The following is a 26,347-nucleotide window of genomic DNA, read 5'->3' as shown; positions in this document are numbered from 1 at the left end:
AGAAACCCTGATTCAAAAAACTCAAAAACTAAATTAAAAACTCAAGTCCTCCTAACAGGTATAGAAAGAAATTTAAGGGACTAAAAATCCCTTGGGGAACCATAAAAATAGTTTCAAATTCAATAATCTCTGGACACAGTGGCATAAGCATATATGCCAGTACTTGGAAGGCAGAAGCAGTATCAGTAGTTCAAGGTTAGCTCAGGTAACCCAGATCAAGTTCTGAACCAGCCAGGTTCTGACTCTGTCTTAACAACTGCGACTCCAAAACAAAAATAAAACCAGACTGAGGAGCCAGGAAAAACTGAAATCATTTTCAAGAATTTTACTATAGAAAAGACTTGCCACACAAGGATTAAGACCCTGGAGTTCATGCTGGGCTGTTAGGAAGTTTGAGATCACCAGGAAAGGACCACAGACTCAATCCAGATTATAATTAGATACATTTATTAAAACTGCTAGCTGAGTGGCAGTCTTAAAGTCAAATCAAAGGCATACCACCAAAAGGAGAGGTTGAGGGAAGGATTTTTAAAGGCAAAAACCACAATTACTTAATTTTTCGGTAGAATTTGCAGCTATATGAGAAACTCCCCCTGCATACAGCAAGTTACAAGTTACAAAGCCTGAGCCAGCAGCTAATAATTTCACAGGTTACACCATTTTGGGGAGGGAGACAAGTTGTCCAGAGCTTATCTTTCAAGAATTTAAGTCAGGGGACAAAGGCTACTAAAATCAGAACTGGGTACAAAATGGAGCTTCTTTAGCCATCGCATTCCGCACTGGCTCTTGATCTTATGAATCCAGTCCCTGATTTGTGTTGAAGTACAGGTTGTTACCAAGCCTGCAGGGCTCTCATTTTAGCAGAGTTGGTTCTACTTTTAACGTATATCAGTCACCAGTTTAAAATGTGGGGCTGATTGGGATGCCAAGGGATAGTAAAGACTGGGCCCGGCTGTGGCTGTAAACAGAGTGGTGAGCCATGGGGACCAAGAAAAAAGAGACTGGTACCAACCAGAAGAAGCCTCAGCTCATTCCTTTGCCCTTAACAGCTTAAGTTTTCTGAGCCATATCTAATGTTTCCCATAAACTCATGAGTTCTTGGCATAGAAACATTTTTCACCTAAGTCAGCACACACAACAAATGTACTTCCTTCACAATTAAAATCTAGTCCTCCATGGTTCTGTGAAACCATCTCTGCTAAGGAAACCACATGTTCAAGTTGCCTGAGGGAGCCCTTTAGGCGTTGTGTCTTGGTCTACTTTATTTCTGAGTATTTTAAAATTCTGGTCTTGAATAACTAGGGCTGACACTCCCAAGGTGATTCTTGCTTTCAGGAGTTTAACTATACAGCTGAGACTGCTATTCTCTTTTTTCTAACAGACCCTGCTGGACCTCACAGTGGGAATACCCTTTATATGTAGGCAAAAGTTTTCTTCCCTTCTCTCCAGTACACATGTCTACTTGGGAGAGGATATAGGCTGGAATACAAAGATCTCCTTCCTGGGGCCACAATGCAAGGTGTTCAGCTTGTTACATATCTAGCAAGCTCAAATACACAGGCCCGACATGTCCTTCATAGGCATTGGAAGTACATTCTAATACGCTCAAACCAGTCAATGTCACATGAGGATTCAGGTTTTGCTATAATGGGAAGCTGGCTAATTACAAATTGAAGAGATTAACCTTTTGGAAATCTCCCAGGGTGAGTCTAGTTTCTTCGTTTTACTATTTCAATTTTCTGGTTGGGATTATAGAGAGATTGACTCCTATCTCTACATAAAAGAGAGGTCTGGGCCTTGACAAAGCCAATAATCTCTTCCAAGGCTGGGGTATGTATGATTTATCCAATTATGCAATAACTTCAAGTCTTGAGCTCAAGGGAATCACTAGGGGATAAAACTTTTAAGTGTGTTCTGGAGTAGGATTGAAGCTATCTATTACTGTAGCCCCTTGACCATGACTGTGGATAGATTCACCACCATAGGTGAAATTGCCTGAGGAGTGAGGATAGATAAAGGATACACCCCAATCACTGGTTGAGGCAACCAGCTCCTTTCAGGACCTATGGGATTGGATCTGTAGTGTGGAACCTTTTTCTGTACAGTGAATTCTACACCAGGACTGTTTCCGTAATTCTTAAATTTAAGTACAAATCCCCAGGTCCGGCCTGTAAGCCAGTATTTGGCACTCAATTCATTCCAAGTCACAATCTTTAAAGTAAAGGGATTACAGGTCCCAGGTTTGCAATCCCGGGAAGGATATACCCGTTGAATGGAGATGTATGGGTCTTTATGTCCACCCTGGTCAGACTCAGTCTCGCAACCTGGGGTGGAACAATGATAATCTTTTTCCCATCTGTGACAATGTGTAGGCCCATCAGCCGGGCATGCATAAAACGGTGCAGACCAAAAGGATATTTCCTGCATTTTGGTCCCACACCCTGGGTGAACTGGACTATAAATTCCCCACTCAGCCATAAGTTCATTGTTATCAAAGAAATCACACAGGTCGAATTTAAACACAGGTTGGGAGTTGACATTCTGGAAAACACCTATTATTTTCCTATCTGAAGTTCGAGACAGCTCCCAATTCCAGGCTTCAACATTTTTAGCTGGCTGGGAGTAAGCTACCAAGATTCCCAAAATGAGTGCCAGTCTGAGTTCAAGGTATACATGAGCCACACCTTTAGAGGGCATTGGGGACACTGCATTACTCTCCATCTGTCACCTTTCTCCTGGCTGGTTGTATCTGCCTTTAGATGGAAGTGGTAGATCCAAGCTGCAGTCTCTGCTACCTTGATGGCTCTTGGCGTTGTCAGGATCAGAGGATATGGTCCCTCAAAGGAAGGTTCCAGAGTCTTGCTAGGTAATCGTCAAATCTCCGAGTTGAAACCTGTGTGCTGTTCAGTCAAGGGTAGCACAGGTGGTGGGCATAATAGATGACTCTGGATTCTCTAGTTGTCTGCTGCAGTGCCTGTAAGGACTTGAAGGAATGATTAAACATTTCAATAATCTGTGGCCTTCCCTTTACCAGAATAAGTGGATGTGGTTGGCCAAATATTTCAAATGGTGTCAACTTGTCCTGCTGAAAGGAGAACCTGATCCTAAAAAGAATGGCAGTTTTGCCATTTTTGGCCTAGAATTTAATGTTTAACTGTTCTGTTAGTTCTCTCTAGCTGTCCTGAACTCTGTGATCTCCAACATGTTCCTAAGGTTTTAGCTCATAACCATCTATAATGAGATCTGGTGCCCTCTTCTGGCCAAGAGTAGGCTGAGTCCATCCACATCATTAATCCAAAAAATGTTCTTTAGACTTCCCTACAAGCCAATTCTATTGATGGAGGTATCTCTTCAACTGAGATTCCCTCCTCCCAGATAACTCTAGCTTGCATCAAGTTGAAAACTATGAAACTAACTGTGTTATTCAATGTTCTGTTTCTGTTAAGAGACACTATGAGCAGTACAACTCTATAAGGAAAACATTTAATTGGGGTTTGCTTACAGTTTCAGAGGGTTATTAGTCCATTACCATGGCAGAACGTAGGGCAGCATGCAGGCAGATGTGGTGCTGGCCTGGCTTGAGCTTTTGAAACCTCAAAGCTCACCTACAATGACACACTCCCTCCAACAAGGCTATACCCCCTAATCATTCCTAATAGTGCTGCTCCCTGCTGGTCCATCAATTAAAATGTGTTCCAAGGGGCTGGAGAGATGGCTCAGTGGTTAAGAGCACTGACTGTTCTTCCAGAGGTCCTGAGTTCAATTCCCAGCAACCACATGGTAGCTCACAACCATCTGTAATGGGATCTGATGCCTTCTTCTGGTGTGTTTGAAGACAGCAACAGTGTACTCATATACATAGAATAAATCTTAAAAAAAAGTGTTCCAAATGTGAGGAGATATTTGAGGAGGTTGATATGGATTATTGCACTAGTTAGTGTGGTAGTTTGGATGAGAATGACCATTGTTATGCTGGGTCTGTACTTTCCATCCATATTTTCCTTTCCTTAGCTCTCTTCTCTTCTAATCCACAATTAAAGACTTCTTGATGGCCCTGCTTTGGCTCTATGTTTCTCATCTATTCCCACAGCTGTAACCATCCCTATGAAGATGATGTCTACACTTTCTTCTTCTCTCAGAAACATCTTTCTCTGCATCCCAGAATTACTTATATATAGCACTAGAACTTTAAACTTGAAATAGTGAAAAAGAATATTTTTTAAATTGTTTCTTAATTGCATTTTCTTACGTGTGTGCATTCATGTGGGCACACCTGTACCATGGCTCATGAGCCAGAGCTCACAAGTGGAAATCAGAGGGCAACTTGCAGGGGTCTGATTTCTCTTTTCATAATGTGGATTCTTTAAATCAAACTCAGGTTACTGGTTTGATGGCAGGTATTTGTACCTGCTGAGTCATCCCACCAAAGAATTCATTCTGATAGCTTCCAAATCTGTTCCTTTTTCTTCATTTTTAAATCCTATTAATAATTAGTATTGCCCTTTTGTAGAGTAAATCATGCTCAGGAATTTGTGGATTATCTAGGTTTCCATGTATATCCAAGGTTTTGTTTTGAGATGGTTTCATGTAGATAGACTGGCCTTAAACATGCCAAGTAGCTAAGGCTTACTTTAAAATTCCTAATTCTATAATTCTAAATTAGGGATGTGTGCCACCAAACCCACACTGCAAACTATTATTCATCAAATTGAGGGATGAAGAGAAAAGACTTAAAAATAATTCTATTTGTCTTAGAAGTACTCAATACTGAGAAAGGAAATACAAGAGAAGCAAGTTGAGGGGATCATGAGCTCATGGTAAAACTTGGTGAATGTGAGGTGTGAAATTCAATCACCCCACTTTGGTAGCTAAAATTAACAAAGGCTTACTTGGTTTTTATAAGAAAGCTAGGAGCAGAATAGCTGGATGATTCTGACTTGGAGTCTCTTATGTGTCTGCAAAGAAGGCTTTACTTCCACCTTCATGCATGTGGTGACTAGCTGGTTGCCAAAGTAGCCTCACAGCATATCAGCTGGCTTCCCTCTCTCTAGGGTCACCTTACAAATAAGTGATTGAGAGGGATTGTAAAGATAAAAATGACATGCATCATAGTAATCATAAGTCTAATTTCAGAAATGACACTGAGATGACAGTATTGCTCTATAGCCCAGAATGGCTTAGAATTCACTGCAATCCTTCTGTTAAAGGCCCCTCAGTCAGTACAGGGATTGTAAGTACCGTGCCATGCTTGTCGTCCTATTACATTTCCAAAACACTATTAGAAAGAACCGAGTCACTAAATCAGCTCACAATGAAAGAGGTTTGTGTGTGTGTGTGTGTGTGTGGGGGGGTGTATATTGAAGCTCCATTATTTGAAAGTAAGAATATCAAAGAGTTCTAGATCTTTCACCTTGCAATACCACAATCAAACCAACTTTACTAAAGTGTAATTGGTCACTTTTCCTTTGCTAACTAGTACTTTTATTTCTTTCACATCTAACTGCAGTTTGATAACTAGTTGTTTGTCAGTTTAAAGCCTCACATCCTGTCTCTTCAGTTTGCAGTTCTTTGGCTCTAGTCACTGTTTCCAGTCACCTCCAGGATCTGTCATCTGAATTCATGTAATTTCCTTGGCCCAAAAGTCTGGTGTTTGGGGCTGAAGAGATGGAGTTAAGAGCACTGCTTGCTCTCCCAGAAGACTACAGTTTGATTCTCAGCATCCACATGGTGGTTTCCAAGCATCTGCAATTCCAGTTCTAGGAGGATCTAACAGTCTCTTCTGGCCTCCACCAGCACTCCCCACATGTGGTGTACAGAGATACATGCAAGTAAAACATCCATACACATGAAATAATAAATCTCTTAAAACAAACCACCACCACCACCACCAACAACAACAAAAAAAAAAATCCTAATCTCAGCACTTGGGAGACAGAGGCAGGCAGGTTTCTGAGAGCTTAAGGCCAACCTGGTCTACAAAGAGAGATCCAGGACAGCCAGGGCTGTTACACAGAGAAACTCTGTCTCAAAAAACCAAAAAAGTCTGGTTCTCAAACTTGAATTCAGGCAAGAGAACACCTAAGACCACCAATGCTCTTTGGAGCGTGTTAGGAAGACAGCATATCTCAAGCCCAATGTAGCAACTCATTGCAATATGCTAAAAGCCCATCTTATACTAGATTCTAAAAGAGATAAGTAGAAGCAGGTGCCAATGACTTTTCTAAAAATGTATTCTACAAGTTAAATTAAGACAAGGTCCTCATCAGACACAAGCAGAGCACGATCCTTTCATATAAGGAGCACTTTTGGAAAACAACTGACTATGGAGATCATTTTATTCCCACACAGCCGCTGAGGGGAGCCTGTCACTATCCTTAACATCTACCTAAAAGTTCCTAAATAAATTATGTAACAGTGCCGATACAAGTTGGGGGACATGGGACTTTCTCACTCTTGTAAATCTAGCATCTGAGACGCAGGGAAGGAGGCTCACTCGGGTAATCCTGGGCTATAAAGGAAGATCTTGACTTAAGTGGGGGCGTATTGGTGGATGCTTTTAATCCTAGCACCCTGAAACCTGAAGCAGGAGGATATCAGTGAGTTCGAGGTCAGACTGGTCTACATAGAGAGTTCCAGAACAGCCAGAACTGCCATAATAGAGTCCCTGTCTCGATAATAGAGAACCTGTCCCGAACCAAACAAAAATAAGAACTGGTGGTACCATTTAGAGCTCCCTGCACTGACTGAGAACAACCTCAAATACTCCGCATGAGGCAAGGTCAGCACAGTGGGTATGCTTGGCAACTACTCATTTAAGACGTTCTGGCTATTCCCCTACGCGTTCCTACTCACTCAGGTCTTACCTGAGACGAAGCTCCTGAGAGGCCGACTCATTTTTTCGTTTCTCGCGCAGCATCACGCGCCTAAGGTTGGCAGTTCCTCTTTATTTCATGGAAATACCACCAATTTGGGGAAACCGACACCTGAAGCCACAACAGAATGGGAAGCCGCGGCTTCCCGCACTTCAGAAGACGGCACAGGATTGAGGACAGGACTCTAGTCTCTCCTTGGGGCGCTCTCTCGGTGTTCTCAGGAGAAGAGCGACAGGGTTTGCGAGGCCTGGCGCCTTCAAAAGAGCCAGACACAAGAGAGACGTTTATACTGGAATAACTCTGGGAACAACAGCCTGTGTCCTCAACTCCAACTACCCCAGAGGGCGGGACCGGCATCGAATTCCGCGCCTCACCGGAAATGACGTAAGTAACCAACCCTGCAGTATTACCCTCTGCTTCCGGTTCCGGGCCTCGGGGTTGCGCGTACGCATGCAGTCTGGCTCCTGAGTGCCACACGAGGCGACATGAAGATTTCAGCGTCCGACCCTCCCCGTCCCTCGGCTGCTACGGCGACCACCACCGAGGTGCAGTCGCCGCCGACCGCTCTCGTAGAGCTGGACAGAGAGCAGGCAAGTGGCTTTTGGGGACAACGATTCGGAAGCAGGGTGGTTAGGACCCGCGTGAGGCGCAGGGTGTATGGCGAGAGGCCTGGAAATCTAGTGGGCCCGCGACTGCGCGACTCCCCGGAGCTCAAGGCAGGCTCTGAAAACGCAGCCCAGTGGGCTCGCTTTTCTCACACTTATGGGCTGTTTGCCTTCTGTTGAAAACGGGCTTCTGCGCTCCGTTCTGCAGCATTACAGGCCATATGTACGTGCACCAAGTGTTTTTAGTGCCGAGCACATGACGCCCAAATGCTCCCAGCACTGTGCGCTTTTCCTGGTTGTTTTCTTTCTCGTAGAGGGCAGGAGCTTCCGAATAGCCCTTTCTCTCACGTAGAGAAGACAATCTGTAAACAGATTCTGGAAGCAGGTACTTAGGGGTTTTAGACGGATTCTTAGATTGCACTGGGTACAAATTGTAAGATCCTAATATGCTGATGGTTTGCCCAGTAAAAGGAAGCGCCAGGCTTGCTGGCGCACACCTTTAATCCCAGCACTCGGGAGAGAGGCAGGCTAATCTTTTGAATTCGACGCCAGCCTGGAGCACATATTCCAGGACAGCCAGAGCTATACAGGAAAACCCTCTCTTGGAAACACACAACTTCCCCCACCCCCGACCCCCCACGAGCAAAGGAAACAAATGTCTGTGTGGGAGCAATTAACATAGATTGAGAAAACTAATTTATTTCTCTGTCTCTGCAGATTAGAAAGGCGGTGGAAGTTCTTTTTGATCACTCGAAGTCCAAAAAAAACAATAATGAATTGCTGTTGAATGGGAGCGAAAATTTATTTTTAATGGTGATATTATGGAAAATTCCAAAGAAAGAACTTCGGGTCGCAGTGTAAGTTCCTATTCATCTGTTGAGTTGTTTGGTTGGTTTTGTTTTTTTTTTTTTTTTGTTTGTTTGTTTGTTTTGTTTTTTGGCTGGTTTGTTGATACTAAGGCTTGCCTGGACAGTAATAGATCTGCCTCTCCCTCTTGAGTGCTGAAGTTAAAGATGCCCACCCTTTAATTTTTAAAAATCACTTAGAATGTCTGTGTCTCAGTGTAAAAATGTGGGCCATGTGTGTCCAGTACTTGCAGAAGCCAAAAGAGGGTGTCAGATCACCTGGACTGCAGAGACAAGAGGTTTTGAGCAGCCCATTGTAGGTACAGGTAACAGAAATCAGATCTCCCAGGAAAGCAACAAATGCTCTTAACTGCTGAATGTATGTGATCCTGCATTTGATCTCTGTAGCGCAATATTTCTTTTTTAGAGCCAGAAGTAGCAGAGGCAGGCAGATCTCTTGAGTTTGAAGCCAGCCTTGTCTTCAGAGCTAGTTCTAAGACAGCCAGGCTACACAGAGAAACCATGTCATGAAAATAAATAAATACAAATTTTTTTAAAGAGCATTTAGTTGTGGTTGTCTGTCTGGAGGGTTAGATGCACACACGTGGAAGCTAGTATCATTTCTCTCCTACCATGTTGGTCCTGGAGTTTGAGCTCTGGTTGTTAGGCCTGGCATTGAGTACCTGTTTTCACCCACTGAGTCATCTGGCTTGCCTGTATGTATTGTGTGTTCTTGTTAGCTCTCTTGGGCCAACAATGACTTTCAATGAGGGTAAGTATGTGCTGTGGATAATCCATAATGTGTTTCTGGAATAACACTTTGCTCTGTGTTTGTCATGTTTTACAGGTCTTTGCCTCATAGCATTCTCTCAGAATCCTCAGATGTATGTCTGTTCACTAAAGATGAATGTGAGTCACCTGAACAGACAGAAGGCTTCTATAAAAAGCTTTTGAAAAACCATGGAATTAACACTATTTCTCGGGTAGGTGGTTTGCTGATGCATTGAAATCCTTTCAAAGACTTAACAGAAATGAAGTATGATATACTGCTGTAATCTTTTAGGTCTGTTTTCACTGTAATCTTATTTTATGGGTATGTATGTGTGTTCTTGACCTTATGTGTATGTACCATGTGGATGCAGGTGTCCTTGGGTGGGTGGGGGGGGGCAGAAAAGGTTATGAAATCACCTGGAGATAGAGTTACAGGTGGTGGTGAGCTGTCTGAACGGTGCAGGAAGTAAAACCCAGGTCCTCCAAAGGAGCATCAAGTGCTCTTAACTGCCCAGCCATCTCTCCAGCCCATTTCTCTTTTTAATGTAATTGTCACTGCTTTCCATTGGCTGTGTTTCCTTTTGCTTTTGCTAGAGGTGCTATTTTGACTGGTGACTGAAAAGCATGTCAGATTTCATATCTTATTTTTAATTGTCTTGAGTACAGTGCCTAAGGGAGAATGGAGTTCCCTGCAGCTGGAGTTGTAGAAGGTTGTTTCCATGGGTTTTCTGTGAGAGCAGTCAGCGCTCTGAACTACTGAGCCATCTGTAGTCACACTGCAGATTGTTTAAAAACCTAATTTATTGTGTGCTTGTAGAGCACCACATGACTGGCTCTGGCTCGTGATTATTTATCTTTGTACAAGCTGGGATTTAAGGTGTACACCTCTACACCAGATACTGCTACCAGCCCCCAGCATCCTTGCTTTTCAAAAAGTGTCTGGGTGTTTTATAAATAACCATGTAGACCAGAAGAGAGTCTTGGATTCCCTGGACCTGGAGAGAAGCACACATGGCCACGAGCTATTGTGTGGGTGGTGGAATCAAACCCAGGTCTTCGGTAAGACCAGACAAGGCTTTAACCACCAAGCTGTCTCTGCAGCTCATTTTTGTTTGAGATAGCATCTTGCTCAGTTGCCTCAACTACCCTCAAAGTTAGCATTCTACAACCTGAGATTCCAGGAACAGATTATGTCATGTACTTCAGTGCCTCACTGACATTTGGCTTTTTATCCCGCTTCCTTGATCCTCTCAGGGACTCCCAGCATTTGGCAAGGCCTCTAGCATATTTTAGCTGCTTAGGAATTCATTAATCTGAGGGGGGCATGGCTTTAGGACCAGTCTGAATAGGAAGTGTTAAACATTTCTCCTCCTGCTTTAGATGCGTAACATTTTACGGTTTTGGTCTTGTTTCTGTATTCTAGATTATCCCTTTTAAAACTTTAAAAACAGAATATAAAGCCTATGAAGCCAAGCTCCGCCTCCTGGGTAGCTTTGATGTCTTTATTACTGATGAAAGAATTCGGCGGCGTTTGCCTACACACATAGGAAGGCATTTCTATCAGAGGAAGAAGTGAGTTTATTTGCAGTGACTGGACTTGAATGGTATGGGGTTTTCTTTGTCTCCTGTGTTCTGATGCCTGTGTTTTTATAGAGTTCCGGTATGTGTAAATCTTCTGGCAAAGAATCTGTCCAAAGAGATTGACCGAGCAGTCTCGGGGACCGTCTTAAACATCTCTAAGCATGGTTCTTGCAGGTAACAAGGAACATTTATATGAAACTTCTTTAAACTTTACATATCAAGGTTTTTGAATCCTTTTTTTTTTCCCTACCATAAAGGATCATGTTAATAAAACTAGGACTTTCTATTAAAACCTAAAAAGGTTTTTTTGTTTTGTTTTGTGTTTTTTTTTTGGCTTTTTTTTTTTTTTTTTTTTTTGGTTTGTTTTGTTTTGTTTTTTTTTTGTTGTTTGTTTTGTTTTGTTTTTTTAAGTCTTCTGGGGAAAAAAGTTTAGGAGTAACTTTAATCCCCCATTAATGACTTTGTATTGTTTTTGTTGTCTGGTTTTTCTGGAGAGAGGTGAACAAGTGTGTTTGTTTACCCTGCCTAGGGCAGGAACCATAGACCAAGGAAGTGATTGTACAGGTCTGTCTCGATGAACAGCGAGTTTATTGTGCTGATGTAGAGTGGCACATGTGGCATTACTTACAGAAACATGTCTGACCTGATGTAAGCAGCTGTGTCACGAAGGGCCTCCCCCAACATGGGGTTGTCATGAAAACTGTACCACTGGAGTTCTGTGCAGTTGCTGGCAACTCCATGGGAAGTGTCTAGTGCTTGGATAGCCTTGGGGAGGAGCTTTTTCAGTGTTGTACCTGCTCAAACCTGCTGTCTCCCCCTTGTTGAGGATTGTTTCAGCTGAAAGGAAGTAACTACATATTGATTCCTTCAGTTCATTCTTTTTTTTTTTTTTTGTTTTGTTTTGTTTTGTTTTGTTTTGTTTTGTTTTGTTTTTCGAGACAGGGTTTCTCTGTGTAGTCCTGGCTGTCCTGGAACTCACTCTGTAGATCAGGCTGGCCTCGAACTCAGAAATCCGCCTGCCTCTGCCTCCCAAGTGCTGGGATTAAAGGCGTGCGCCACCACCGCCCGGCCTTCAGTTCATTCTTAACCAGGATCCTGAACTAGGTAGAGCCTTTCACCTAAGCTAAGGAAAAGATGTTTGGAGTCAGCCAGATGGTTCAGGTTTAAGGCACCTGTCCAAGCATGACAACCTGTGTTTAGTTACCAGGACCATCACTAGTAGGAGAGACCCAATACTTGTAAATTGTCCTGTGACAATCACACAAAACACACATTAGATAAATAAGAAGACTGGAGAGATGACTCACCTATTTTTCAGAGAACCCAAATTTGATTTCCAATACCCATGGTAGATGTGGCTCGCAACAACCTGTAATTCTCCCTCTAGGGATTAAATGTCTCTGGGCTGAAAGGGCACCCACTTGTTCACATGCACAGACACACTTACATGTAAATAATTTTAAATAAGCCGGGCATGGTAGCACATCCCTCTAATCCTAGCACTGGGAAGTCAGAGACTGATAATCTCTAAGTCAGAGGCAAACTTTGTCTACATATAGAGTTCCAGGCCAGCTGGGACTATATTAAGACCCTGTCTCAAAATAAATTACTAAAATAATAGTTCGTGTTGTTTTGACATAGGGTCTTAATATAATTCTGGCTGGCCTGGAATTTAAAGAGATCCTCTGACTTCTATCCTGAATGTGGCACTGAAAGCTTGTGTGCCACCATACTCAGCTTTACAGAGGATAACAATTGCTCTCCAACCTTAAGTGGTCAAAGATGGGGCAGTGTGTCGGTCCAGGCTTAGCATAACAAGCAATATAAATAGATTCCCATTGCATGGTGCCTGCAAGAGGAAAGCCCCTTGATTGGTTTCAGTTAAATAACTAAGAGGAGTTGTCATTGGTCCTGGCCTCCTACCTCTTCCTCAGTTACTGGCTGTTGTCAAAGAAGGCTAGAGATAGCAAATATAATGGCTAACATTATCTCACCACAAGAGAGCTTGAGCTAAGAGGTCCTCTGGTTTGAGGGTAGCCTGTACTCATGGTGAGTTCAGATTTCTTTGATTATTTCTGTTCTCTTTGCCTGACACAATGGCTTCCTGTCTTGTTTCTTCCTCTTTTCTTTACTTGGGCAAACACCTTTATACACATGCACATACAGAGTAGCCAGCCAGCCAGCCAGTGTCTGACTAAAGAAAGAGCTGGAAAAGAACCTGCTATCCAGTCGGCACTCCATAAAGTGCCGCCACAGTGAGCCTCTGGCGAGGGAGGCAGAGCCGGTGCTACAGGAACCCTGCTGGCCTTCCCATTCATTTCCTATTCCCTGCCTCTTAGCTACAGAGATACTTTGGTCTCTGCTAAAATAAGTTATCCATGAGAGACAAGAACTTTTTACTTCAGAAGGACTCAGCTGGATAGGGCATGCAAACTATGAGGTGTCAATGGCTTTGTCAGGGTGATTCCGCCCAAAACAGCTTGGAGGTCAACATGTAGGTTTTCCTGTTTTGTTTTACCTTGTTACCATTCTGTATTTGAGTGTAGGTATGAGAAGGCAGTTTTCAGGGTCAGTTCTCTTTTACACTGAAGCCATTGGGATTGAACTCTGTGACTTTAGCTCAGGTTGTCAGGCTTGTGTGGGAAGTGCCTTTACTTGCAGAGCCATCTCGTGGTCCAACCCATGGGTGTGTGTTTCTTTCGGCATGGTGGTGTTTTACTTCAGGGAATGGAGTTTTAAAAAACAAAAGTTAAAGATTAAAAACTTTATTGCTTTATTAAATTCTAGTGCAGTCCGTATTGGTCACACTGGAATGGAGACCCAGCACATCGTTGACAACATCGTGGCTGTCTCAGAAATGCTTTCCGAGAAATTGCCGGAGGTACAGTATGGCAGGTGCATGAGTCTGGTTCCATTCTTAAAAAAGCAGAGCATGTGGAGATGACATCATTTCTTTGTTTTAGAAATGGCAGAGTGTGAAACTCTTGTTCCTGAAAACTGAGAAGTCGGTTTCCCTTCCCATCTTTTCCTCATTTGTCACATCTCAGGATGAAAACATCGATTCCTTCCGTAGTGTGAAGAAACAAGTTAGTATAAAGTTTTAATATTGGGTGGGCCTTAAAACATGTATCCAGGAGAGATCACAGCAAGTTCAGAGCTAACTTAAGCTATAAGACTCTGTTTCAAATAAATTAATACTATAACTGAAGGTTTAGATAGCTAGGTGATAAGGCGTGTGCTTAATGTATGGGTTCAATCTTAAGGGGAGTGGATGTTCAGGTTTATTTTATGTGCTTTGGTGTTTTAACTGCATGTATGTTTATGAGCGCCAGAACTGGAATTGTGAGTTGAGAACTGCCATGTTGGTACTGAGACTTGAACCTGGGTTTTCTGAGAAGGCAGATGGCTTAACTACTGAGCTATCTCTCCGGCCCCAACAAACTCACCTTAATTTTGTGTGCTAGACAACACTGAATGTCTTCCCCTATTGCTCTCCATCTTCATTTTTGAAACAAGACCTTTCAGGGCAGGTCTCTGGTTGGCTGGACTAGCTGGCCGAGAGCTCCAGGGTTCTTGTATGCACTCACCCACCCATAATTAAGATGGCAGATGCCAGTCCTTGTGCCCATCTTTCTGTGTGAGTGGCATGTTTGTATGTAAACCCTTGGCCAGCTGAGCCCTCTCTCCAGCCCCCAACTTAGTTTTGATGTATAGTCTTACTACGACAGGTGCTGTTTCCAAAACAGAATGATGGATGGTGAAGTGGAGATTAATAACTGATTGGAGTAGTGGTTTGAATTCTCTTTGGCCATCTTAATCATCTCTACTGAATTTTTCATTTCTGTGTTTGGTCTCATGTCTTTATTTCTAGGAGTTGCATACTCTCTTAGTGTCATTGCTGTGAAAAGAGACTGCAGCAACTCTTAAAGCATTTATTTGGGGCTTGCTCACAGTTTCAGAGGTTAAGCTATTGGCAGGGAACACGGCAACATGCAGGTAGACATGGTGCTGGAGAGTAGCTGAGAGTTCCACATCCAGATATACAGGCAGCAGGCACACTTCCCCCAACAAGGCCACATGTCCTAACATTTTCAAGTAGTTCCACTCCCTGATGACCAAGTGTTCAAATGAAAGAGCCTATAGGGGCCATTCTTGTTAAACCTTCACACATTTTGTTCAGAGATCTGCCTGCCTCTGCCTCCTGAGTGGTGCATCACCATCCCCTGGCTGATTGGCCCTTTATTTTTCTGTCTTTTGGTTGTTTGTGTTTTAAATAGAGTCATAGACTCTGTAGACCAGGCTGGCCTTGAACTCACCTTCTCTAGAGTGCTGGGATTGAAGACATGTACCACCCACCATGCCTGGGTTTACATCCAGCTGTCTGTAGTAAGTGCAGTCATAACACAGACAGCAAATGTTTCTGTGACAGCTTGTCTCTGTCCATAATCAGCTAATGTTGAATCTCAGTGTAACAAGTTATCTCAGACTGAAGAGATTGAGGACCCAGTAATTGCTGAGCCCACTGGCCTGTGTGCTTCGGCACCCCCAACCTGGTGACTAAGGCCTAAGGGAGTTTTGGAGAACTGCTGCTGCTGATAGCAGCATCTGGTAGCTGGGTTTTCCTACTTTGTGATTCTTCCTTTTCTCGTCTTTATCCTCCCAGCTTCACCCCATCATTAGGTAGAGAAAGAGGGGGAGGGAGAAGATAGCTCCCCGAATTTAATTTCTTTCCTTTTGTTTCTTCTCTGAGCATACTAACAAACCTCAACCAGCCTCCCTAAATGACCACCCCCATTTGTATGTCCTCTGAGAAGTTCACAGAATTCCAAATGATGTGCAACCAAAGAAACATATCTGCAGCTAGCAAAGCCATGCCTCTGCTAGAGCATGAAGCAAATCATAGTCGGCTGCTGCAGAGTCAGAAGCAGCCACATCCCACACCAGGGAGTAAACTGAAAGCATGTTGAAGGTTGTTGTTTCTGTGGAGACAAGGTTTCTCAGCCTGCCGGTCCTAGAGTCACTCTGTACAACAGGCTAACCTCGTACTCACAGGGACCTACCCACTTCTTCCTCCCAGAGTTTTGGGATAAAAGATGTGTGCCACCTCTTGCAGCTTCCTTATGTTTTTAAAGATGTCACTGCAACTGGGTATATCAAGTCAACCAAAAGGGAAAGCCCATTGAGTGAAAGGCATTCTAATAGCCTTTCTTTCTTCCATTCCACCATGCTCCTTTTTATCTGGGCAGCATATCAGGATGTACTGCCTAAATTTAGAACGGGATTCCCTACGTTCATTAAAGGAATCCATCCAGTTTCTCAGTGGAGAGAGGCTCCCTGTTCAAGTTGGACCATCCCAGGTCTCAGTTACTGCTGTTGACGGTCTATAAAGAAACAGTTAAAGCTACAGGAATGATTGACACTTTACCTATGAGGCAGGAACTGTGAAAGTGCTCTAAATGTACAACCACCCCATCGCACTTTGAAAACTGGAGGTTCAAGCCTGTTAGGCTCTGGGTAAAAGTGTCATGTAAGCACCGTGTCTCATGAGCCAGGAGGTAGAGAAAGGTGGATCCCTGGTGCTCTCTGGTGAATCAGCTTAGTGTGCCCAATCATCAAGCCCAAGATCCTGTAAAAGACCCTGTCCTCAAGTGGGTGGCCCCTGGAGAATGCCCTCTAAGTTGATCTATGGTGTGAACATACATTTGCACTTACACAAAAGACAGGTGGATCAGTAATGAATGAAACCAAAATTGGGCTTGGTGATCATGGGCTCTGCTTCCTGCTTATATTTATTCTGGAGTATAGCCAATACTGAGGAAAGTATTCCATAGACCCTGAATGTAGGCACAAGGGCTTAATTTCTTTTGGCCTTACCTTCCACCTCTCTGTTGCATGTATACATGCATCTTCGTGGTGGGTATTGAGTACAGGGCCTTGGACACAGTAGACAGATGCTGTAACACTAAACTAAGCCCACAAGTCTTTTAGTTTGAGACAGAATCTAAGTTTTAAACTTCAATAACTAGCTCAAATTAGCCTTTGAGGTTGCCATCCTCCTGCCTCAGCCTTCCGTGTAGTTAGGATTGCAAGTATGTATTAACATGCTGACAGTACGGTTTTCAGTTTTCAGCTATAGTGTGCGTGTGTGTGCATGTGTACATATGTATCCAGGTCAAAGTAGAAAGCTAGGTGATTGGAGCATGTAATTGTAGCATGTGACAGGCAGGTAGGAGAGGGTTAAGTTCAAGGCAAGCCAGCCTGAGCTACAGATTGAAACACCTCATCCTCCAGACAAAGAGAATGAGGTGTAGCTGGAAGGGGAGCATTCCTTTTGCATGGTTCAAGGACGTTTCAGGGAGCTTGTCAGTGCTCAGCTTCAGCGTCTAACCTGTGTCATCTGTTTCCTGTGGATGGTTCCTACTAAAATCTTATCTGCTGTTCTGGTAGGAACTAAAGAAAAGAAAGAAGTATGAGAATGCAAAGTTGAAGAAGGAAAGCAAAATGTTGAAGAAGAAGAAGTCCAAGAAGGCTGCATCTCAGGGTCAGGGTGGGTTAGTTAGTGCTCCAGCGAAGGGCCCAGGAACTCAGAAGAAAAAGACCAGCAAGACAAGCGCACAGCTGGAAGTCACAGAGGAGTGTGAAGAAACAATTCCACTACTGGTGCCAATAGAAACTCCAGATAAAGAAAATGTGAAGGTATTTTTATTGATACTAGTAGCTGCTGTGTTTCAGGCAAAAGCTGCCAGGTGATGCCAGGTGGGGTCTCTTGCCTTTACTCCAGCGCTTGTGACCCAGAGGACAGCCAGGGCTACACAAAGACAAACACTATCTTAGGGGGGAAAGAAAAAGTAAAAAGTGCTAAGTGATTTTTAAAAAGTTTAGAGTTAATTCCAGGAGCTAGGAAAGCTGATGAAGGCAGATACTGTTCTACTTACTTTAGCACCTTGAATAATTTGAAAGGCCAGTGCTACTTACAATAGGGCATTTTCTAAAAGTGTATTTCATGTATAGATGTTCATTGAAAGGACACAAAAAGTGTCAGTCCATGTGACCTCTTGGGTGTCAGCACAATACAGCATACTGGTGTAATGTTTCTGGTGTTGAAGTAGGAGTGTACTCTAAAGACTACACATGTGTCTGTGATCTCAGGCTGAGGCAACCCAGCCTGGACTACATGATGAGTTCCAGCCATGTCTGATGCTGGAAAGAGCCCCTCATTCTATCCCGCTGAAGCACACCCGGGGCTGCAAGCACAGCAGTGGCTGCTTACATCTGATTGTTAGATGCTGCTCTCTTTATTGTTCTGGACTTAACTTTCTCTCTTTCTTTTTTAAGATGCAAGAAAATGTCACAGGGAGAAAATCTCCAAAATCGAAATCTGATCCAAATACACCTCAGGGTAAGAAAAGGAAGGCCCAACCAGCTACAGAGACTCCAGAAGCCTCAAATCCTGGGACCTCTGGGAAGAAGCAAAAAAAAGATATGCAGGAATTCAGAAAGCCAGAGGCCAAGTCCTTCTCTACTCCCAGGAAATCTGGAAAGAAAGCTTTCAACACACCCAGAAACAAACAAGCCCAGGCAGCCCACTCAAACTAGAAATAGTGCATTGGCGTGAAGGACATCAGAGCTGACCTAAGAGCTTTTCAAGAACGCTTAGACGGGGTGTGGTGGCACACACTCACGCACTGGGATGCAGAGATAGGCAAATATGTGTGAGTTTGAGGCCAGCCTAGCTGTCTATAAAGGTAGTTGGGTCACCTGGGATAAACCAAGATTTAATATTTAAAGGCTAGATTTAAATCCTGGGCTTGCTGGTATAACACTTCACCCGAATATACAAGATCCTGGCTTCAATACACAGAACCGTCAAAAAAATAAAAAATAAAAAAAATAACCAACAAAGGTAACCTGCTACTGATTCCATCACAGCCTTTTCAATGAGGAGTCCTGGACTTAAACAGTTTTTGAGAAGTTTCTATGGGTGCCTCTGAATTTAATATTTCTGTTGTAGAAACTAGGTGTTTGAGGCACAAAAATATTTTTTAATTGTTCAGTGTATTTACTGATGTTTGCTTTGTTTTTTTGTTTTTAATTAAACTATTACATTCCCTTCTGGGTAAATTCACTGTGTTGTTGGTGTTTCACATCTCACCTAATTTTGAAGACATGTAGGAAACTCTAGGGTTGGAGACGTAGTTCAGGTGGTCCTATTCAGAGGACTCACATTCAATTCCTGGGACCATCATGATGGCTCTCAATTTTAACTCCAGTTCGAGGGATTTGAGGCTAAATGGTGCACAGATATATATTTGGACAGACAAAATACCCCAACAACAAATCAACTACAAAATGGAGCAGAGGTTTCTTGCTTTGTATGGCTTGTCAGGAAGGGTTTTGTTAATAAGCACGATTAAAGTGTATTAATGCAGTGCCTCTGTTTAAATGACCAGACAAATTTAGACTGAGTGGAGTATAGACAGTGCATTATAGATGCTTCTGAATTAAACTGGAAAAAAACACCCTAGGAAGTAACCCATTTCATAAGAGTGCTGCCCATGACTGTAAAAACTAGTCCCTTGCCTGTGACCTCATCATCACTTGGGAGGTGTAGGCAGGGGGATCAAGACTTCAAGTCAGCTTCAAGTTAGCTGGGCAGTGGTGGCACATGCCTTTAATCCCAGCACTTGGGAGGCAGAGGCCAGCCTGGTCTATAGCCTGAGTTCCAGGACAGCCAGGGCTACATAGAGAAACCCTGTCTTTAAGAAAAAAACAAAACCAAAGGAAAAAAAAAGACTTCAAGACAAGCTTGGGATATACAAAGCTTTAAAATACTTTCTAGGACTTCATGAGGCATTTAAAAAAAAAAAGCTGCCTTGGTGGAATTTTGAGTTCAAGGCCAGCCTGATCTACAGAGTGAGTTCCAGGACAGCCAGGGCTACACAGAGAAACCTTGTCTTTAAGAAACAAACAAAACCAAAGCCTATGACCAAAGCCTGGACCAGCAAAATAATTACTAGTAAGATGTGTTCCAAAAGAGAGATATCTCAATTCTTGATGTCTGTCCTAAAAGGTTTAAAATATTTTCCATGTGACATTAAAATTTTTACTTAATAACAAAACTAGAGGTAAGGAAGAAGAGACAAAACTTAGCTCAGTGATAGGATGATTAGCATACATAACACCCTGCTCAGAAATGGTGCTTAAACTGCCTTCTGCCATCTGTAACTGCTCAGTCGGGTTAGGCAGGGTTGTGAGCTGTCAGATGACTCCTGTGCTCAAATAGTCTGGAAAATGCTGGGGTAGGACATGTGTTAGCTGTAAAGCACCTATGTTAGTCACATCCTGGGCCAGGAGTTGTGATGAGGCATTTAGTCTCGTGACTCCTAAGGCAGGAGGATCTCGAGTTCTAGGCCAGCCTAGTTTCAGAGTTGCAGTGCTTCAAAGACCCGGTCTTCATTTTTTAATTTTAAAAAAGCAAGCTTGGGGGTGGGGAGGACTGGAGAGATGGCTCAGCGGTTAGGAGCACTGACTGCTCTTCCTTTTTTTTTTTTTTTTTTTTTTTTTTTTTGGTTTTTCGAGACAGGGTTTCTCTGTGTAGGCCTGGCTGTCCTGGAACTAACTCTGTAGACCAGGCTGGCCTCGAACTCAGAAATCCGCCTGCCTCTGCCTCCCAAGTGCTGGGATGACTGCTCTTCCATAGGCTAAGTTCAATCCCCAGCAACCACATGATGGCTCACAGCCATTTGTAATAGGATCCAATTTCCAGTTCTGGTGTGTCTGAAGACAGTGGTAGTGTACATAAAATACAGTTTTTTAAAAAGTTATTAAAAAGAGGAAAAGGAAGCCCAGGAGTGTTAGCTCATACCTGTAATCCTCGCACTTGGGAGGCAGAGGCAGGAGGATCTCTGACTTTGAAGCCAGCCTAGTCTACAGAGGAAGTTGCAGGATAGCCAGGACTACATAGAAGACACCTTAAAAATAAATAAAAAATGAATAACATCCTTTATCAAATTCTCAGCAGGTGAAGACAAGCATAGACTCCAGCAGCGAAACCTCTTCCAATGTAGAAGTACCTCACATAGGCTTCTCCAGGGAGCTGCTCTGTGCTGTGCATGTCTCTAGAATAATTGGCACATTCACATTGGTCAGTGAATTAACAGGATACTGTGGTTAGTGGAACTCCTTCCCCCACTTCCCAACCATGAGAGTTCTGGTTGCTTCTCTGGACTCAAGGGCCTATGATAAAGATGAGGCACACCCCTGCTGACTCCCCACTGAAGGACACTTCCTCTGAAAGTCCTTGCTGCTTTGGAAGAAACCATTTCTGGTATTTGTTGGCTTACTTAAAAGGTACCCGTTGTACCAGGTGAAAAAAGCTCATTTCTTTTATACAACTAGCGTGCACCCTGCCTAATGCCAGCTGAAGGTTCTGAAGACAGTTTTACACATGTGCATGTATGAAGAAGCTCTGCCGAGCTTCACAGCTTATACATAGGTGCATGCAAAGTTACCACTTGCGCTTCTGCAGCTGGGAGAGGATGTTTGTCTTTATCCAAGATCCTCAATGTCCCAGAACTGAAGAGATGTCTCTGTACTTAAGAACTTGTTCTTGTTGAGGACCCATGTTCTATTCCTACCACCCACATGGATGATCACAACTTTCCATAACTCCAGTTCCAGGGAATATGATGCCCTCTTCTGAACACTGAGGGCATCCAGCATGCAAGCACACCAAAAAACATGCAAACACAAAAACTCAGAAATACATACAAACAAAACGGTCATACACATAAACAAACAAACAAACAAAAAACCCTATCATGATTCATAGATGATTCTTTATATTTTAAAGACCTTAAAACTTTACATTTATTCATTAAAAATACAACACTTACTGTAGTTTTTATGTATTTATTTTTGGTTTTGTAGACCAGGTTCCTCTGTGTAGCCCTTACTGTCCTGAAACTCATTCTCTAACCCAGGCTGGCCTTCTGCCTCCTAAATGCTGGGATTAAAGGCCTGTGCCGCCACCACCTGGCTTTTTTCTTTTTTTAAGGTAGAGTGACCAAGCCAGCTCCACTAGTCAACAGGTCTCAAAGGAGTGAGTGAAGATTGAAAAGAAAAAGACAATTAGACATTATAAAATGACCCCAGCCAGTGCTGAGGCTGAAGCAACTATTTTTTTTTTCCAGTCTGCTTTTATATCATCTAGGTACATCCAAAAAACATAGCCAATTCTTAGATCAAAGACAAAGTAATCAAGCAAGTCAATAAACAAAGGATCACACAAGGTAATAATTAAGCAAAGCCCCATGGTCCCTGTTTCTAATATTTTTATCTGAGTCTACTGCCAAAGTCCTAGAAGCAGCACCAAAAGCTCTCCACAGTAAACTTTTGCTATTGTAGCTCTGACTGACCTGAAATTATGTAGCCCAGGCTGCACTTGAATTTGTAACAATCTTTTTGACTCAACCTCCCCAAATGCTGGGGTTACAGGCCTATGCAAGCATGCCCAACCTGAACCAGGGTCTCATGTCTAACCTGGTGTCCCAGGATGGCCTCAAACTCCCCCTGCCTCAGGCTCCTGAGTGCCCCCTCCTCTGTCCTAGATCTGTTATCTCAACAGGCAGGCTATCTTGTTGATCAGTGGGGTGGTGTCAGACATTTCTAGCAGGAACCCAGGCTTAGGTTGGTCCCATGGGAAAACAAATGAAACCCCTCCAGGCTGTGAAAATAGAGTCTGGTTCCTTATAATTCCATCCAAAGGATCACCCATCACACTTGGATGGGGCGGGGGCTAATTTGGTATGTGCCAATGGAGGGAGATAGGAAGGTGCTTGGAGTTTTTGTAGATGTTAAATACGTTTAGTGTGGTCAGGGCTTTCATTAATTGTACATTAGGGGGGTAGTTGGTTGTCTTTTGTTTTAGAAGTTGGGCTTTTAGGGTTTGATGTGTTTTTTTCTACTATTCTTTGGCCCTGTATGGTGGGCAATTTCCCATTGTGCAAAGGTTTTTAATTGAGAGCTAGTGAAGGCATGGCCATTATCAGTTTTTATCTGTTGAGGAATGCCCATGATGGCAAATGCTGAAAGCATACTGTGGATTAACCTTTTTGAGTTTTCACTAGTTTGCGCTGTAGACCATATAAAATGTGAGTATGTATCTATTGTAACAAAAACATATTTTTGTCTATGATTTGGAGTATGTGCATGACATTGATTTGCCATAAGGAGTTGGATTTGAGACCTCGAGGATTGGTGTCCATCGTTTGTAAAGCTGGAGTGGTAATAAGGGATACACAAGAGGTACATGTTTTTTATTGTCCTTTGGAGCTGAGCAAAAGGGATGTGAGGAAGCAGGCATGAAGCCCTTTGTGTGTGTATGTGTGTGTGTGTGTGTGTGTGTGCGTTCGCGTGTGCGTGCGTGCGTGCGTGCATGAGTCTGCTTGCTCAGTGGAGGATATTCATGTTCCTGTTGAGGTGGTTTGGTCAGTGAGGGTATTTCCCTCAGATAACAGGCCTGGCAAGGGACCATGAGACCGGACATGCTAGATGTTGATGGGGAAGCTCTTTCCCTTCATAGGGCGGAACCTGTAGGAGTAGAGGGTAAAGTGAGTTGGCCTCTAGTTTGACCAAGGATCTTGACAGTCAAGGGAGCAACTGAAAAGAGGTTAAGGGGCCCTTGACTTCCTTTGGAACTAGATAGATAACATATTCTATTGTGGAGAGTGACAGGGCAGCGCTCTGAATCGTAGACTAGGGGGCTCATCCTCAGGGGAGTAGTACATAACTGCTGCAGCTCCCCCTCTTTCCCTCCCTCATCAGTAAATATTGAGGGGGCTCTGCGATGGAAACTTCTAGTTCTTTGGAAAGTTAGTTACAACAAATGATGTTTTGGCTCGGACACACAAGTGAAAGGATGTCTTGCTGAAGCAAACACAGGTGGAAGCATGTTTGGATATAGCAGACACGTGATGAAGGAGTATAAATATGACCCCACAGACAGTGGGAGTTGAGTGGCGCTTTCATCTGGTTTGCTCTGCCTCGGTATTCCTCATTAAAGACACGCATGTATTGGTTCGCCTGACATTGTGTTGTTGAGCTCAACTTGTGGTTATGCTGCCATTGAGAGAAACTTGCTCAAGAACTGTCCTGAGGTTCCTGAGGCAGTTTGCCACTTCTGAGGCCTCACCTCAGGCCATTTCTTCAGGAGTGAACTACAACTGCCTGGTGTCTACTTGCTGAAAGGACTGGATTGTAGCTGGCAGTTAGTGGGTGTGTCTGCCAGCCTAGAGGACGGGTCTGCAGCTGCTGAATCGTATTTGATGTTTGCTAGATCAAGCACTCAATCTCGCCCCAAAAGAACTATTGCTGAACAGGTCCCCTCCCCCCATATCCAAATAACTTTTCTCTTTCACTACCTCTGCTGGGTGGTGGGCTAGAAGAGAGGTTGAACCCTTATTAAAAATAGGTTGCAAAAATGTTTTGCCTATAGGGCTCCAATTATGGGGGGGGGTTTTTTTTGAAAATATTTTGAAGGCAGTGATCACAACAGAGGGAGGGCAGAGACTCATTTTTCATCAGGATAATGGTTATTAATTTGTCCTGGGAATCCTATTAAGCTGATAGCAAAGCAGGAGTGAGTTTTGATTAGACATTGAATATCGGAGATCGAAGAGGGTGACAAGAATGCCAGGTTCTTTTCCTAGAGTTTGTAGGACTCTGTCCCTGCCATTTTTAATCATAAAAGCAAGTGCATTTGTTGGGCCTTGGACGAGGTAACTCCATTTAACCTGTTACCTTCAGTCATGTAGGACAGGTAGAGGGTGTGACTAACAAGTCTCCACCTCCAGAGATTTAAATATTAATGAATTATCAAAAGGCCAGGGGCATAGCTAATTAAGTTATTCCCTCCCCTTTCTCCCTTCCCTATAAGATTGGTCTCCCCTGGCTTTTGGCGGGGGAAGTGTATACCACTTGCGTCCATTCACCATGCCATGAACAATAAAAGCTTTGGAAAACCGGACTCCACGTGTCCATGGTCTCTCCACCTGATTCCCAGCTTTTGGAACCCTGAAACCTTGCCGATGCAGCCGCCGGCCCGCCCACCGACAACTGCATGAATGTGGGATCCTCCGCTGGCGGTGCGGGAAGCCCGCCTGGGACCCTGATGTCGGACAGCCCTGGGACTCTGCCGCCGGACTCCCTCCCCCACCCACCCGCAAGATTTCTTCCCCACATGCATTCACTTCATTTAAAATTCAGGGTGCACCACCCATTGGGGTGTGGAGCCATTCCAGCATACCCTGGGGTTGATATGGGGCTCCCACAAGTGTGGGGAAGGAGCTAAAGATTAGCTGTATGGACATTGTTGGGTCATATCCTGGCAAGAGCCATGTCTTATGGCTGCATTGACAGAATTTAGAGCTTGGATTGCTTCAGGGACAGTGTTCTCAGGAGGAGGGCCTTTTATACTAGTTGAGCAGTTTTGTTTCAAGTTGGGATTTGCATTAATGGGGAATGTTTGGGTGTTTTGGGATTCTGGATCCACATAGCAGTCCTTAGTAGAATGGGAGGCAGGGTTTACTTTTGTAACAGAGTCATGAAAATCACAAAGCTGTTGCATGGTTGAGTGTGGGGGGCTGTGGAATTATGTGGGTTTTTGGTAGGTTTCTGGCTTTGTTGGCTTAGGGAGGAGGGAGGACATAGCATGTAGTTTCTACTACCCTGCTTTAAGCTCTGGGCGGACCACACTTTCAGCCACCACTCTGGTTCCTTTGGATCTGGGGATGAAAGATACACACACATACCTCATTTTTAACCTGCCTTGTGGCTCAGTGACTGGGGTTTTCTAAGCCTCTCACAGTTCATGTGCCTTTTTTTTACTCCTTGCTCAACACTCTAAATCTGCCCTTAGTTTAGTTGCCTGGTTACCTTTTCCTTGTTCAACACCCTACATCTGCCCTCCTCAGCTTAGCTGCATTTCTAATGTCCCGCCTGGGGAAGTAGCCAATGGTCATTCCACCCAAGATCTCACATGGATGGTGACTCTTTCTCCCTCCAGAACATGGTGAATCCCTTTCCTCCTTCCGCATCTCCTAGCCTGCCTGAGGGAACCTGGAAATCCTGCCTATTCTGACCAGCTATTAGCTGCTGGCATCTTTATTTTACAATCAAGAACCAATTGGGGAACAGGACCTTCAGTGTTCACCTGCAGGAGGAGCCAGCGGGAGCTTCAGGGGAGGAGAGATTGTTCTCTCTGGCTTGTGGGGAACAGTCTGGGAAGGGCAAGTAGGAGCTTTGTTTGTTTTTTAATGGAGCCATGTAGAGGGTCAGGTCAATGGGTGAGGGGAGGAGAGGCCAGTGAGGCCAAGGGCTTGTTTAGTGCCTCCTCTAAAGGGTTCTAAGGGGGAAATTGTAGGTATATGGATTTTATTTCCCATATTAATTGGGTAAGGGCTGTGAGATCTGAAATAGGGTGGTTTTTAAGACTTTGATCTTTGGGCTCATCTGAGGGGGCTCAGGTGCTGTGGTGTTATTGGCCTGTGCTATTTTAGCTGGTCCTATGCATTGCTGAATTGGAGCTAACATTGGCAAAAAAAAAAAAAAAAAAAAAATCCAGAGGCGGGTTTTTCCTTCTTGGGTGCTCTGGATAAGAGAGGTGATTTGGGTC

At 43.7% G+C, this 26,347-nt stretch overlaps 1 protein-coding gene and 1 long non-coding RNA gene across 2 annotated transcripts; one reads left to right on the top strand and one right to left on the bottom strand.

Annotated features, from left to right (window-relative positions):
• Positions 1-424: 424 nt before the first annotated feature.
• Positions 425-7,234, bottom strand: LOC143442893 (uncharacterized). Its single transcript, XR_013111487.1, has 2 exons — positions 6,864-7,234; positions 425-2,983 (listed from the first exon to the last, which is right to left on the bottom strand). It is a non-coding gene; the product is annotated as an uncharacterized LOC143442893 (long non-coding RNA).
• A 59-nt stretch (positions 7,235-7,293) lies between these two features.
• Rsl1d1 (ribosomal L1 domain containing 1) lies at positions 7,294-18,568 on the top strand. Its single transcript, XM_034507826.3, has 9 exons — positions 7,294-7,462; positions 8,195-8,334; positions 9,170-9,305; positions 10,517-10,665; positions 10,747-10,848; positions 13,462-13,555; positions 13,638-13,760; positions 17,122-17,370; positions 18,010-18,568. The coding sequence occupies exons 1-9, from the start codon at positions 7,358-7,360 to the stop codon at positions 18,268-18,270; spliced, it is 1,359 nt and encodes a 452-aa protein (XP_034363717.1). The 5' UTR covers positions 7,294-7,357; the 3' UTR covers positions 18,271-18,568.
• The last annotated feature ends 7,779 nt before the right edge of the window (positions 18,569-26,347 follow it).

Source organism: Arvicanthis niloticus, chromosome 6, assembly GCF_011762505.2.
Source record: "Arvicanthis niloticus isolate mArvNil1 chromosome 6, mArvNil1.pat.X, whole genome shotgun sequence".
In the NCBI taxonomy this organism is placed as follows: Eukaryota; Metazoa; Chordata; class Mammalia; order Rodentia; family Muridae; genus Arvicanthis; species Arvicanthis niloticus.
The sequence above is the reverse complement of the archived record's forward strand: the minus strand, read 5'-3'. Positions and strand labels throughout refer to the sequence as shown.

Coding starts and splice junctions, on each gene's coding strand:
- Rsl1d1 (XM_034507826.3), top strand. CDS start 7,358: ATGAAGATTTCAGCGTCCGACCCTCCCCGTCCCTCGGCTGCTACGGCG. Junction 9,306..10,516: donor GAATTAACACTATTTCTCGG/GTAGGTGGTTTG, acceptor TCTGTATTCTAG/ATTATCCCTTTTAAAACTTT. Junction 10,666..10,746: donor CATTTCTATCAGAGGAAGAA/GTGAGTTTATTT, acceptor GTGTTTTTATAG/AGTTCCGGTATGTGTAAATC.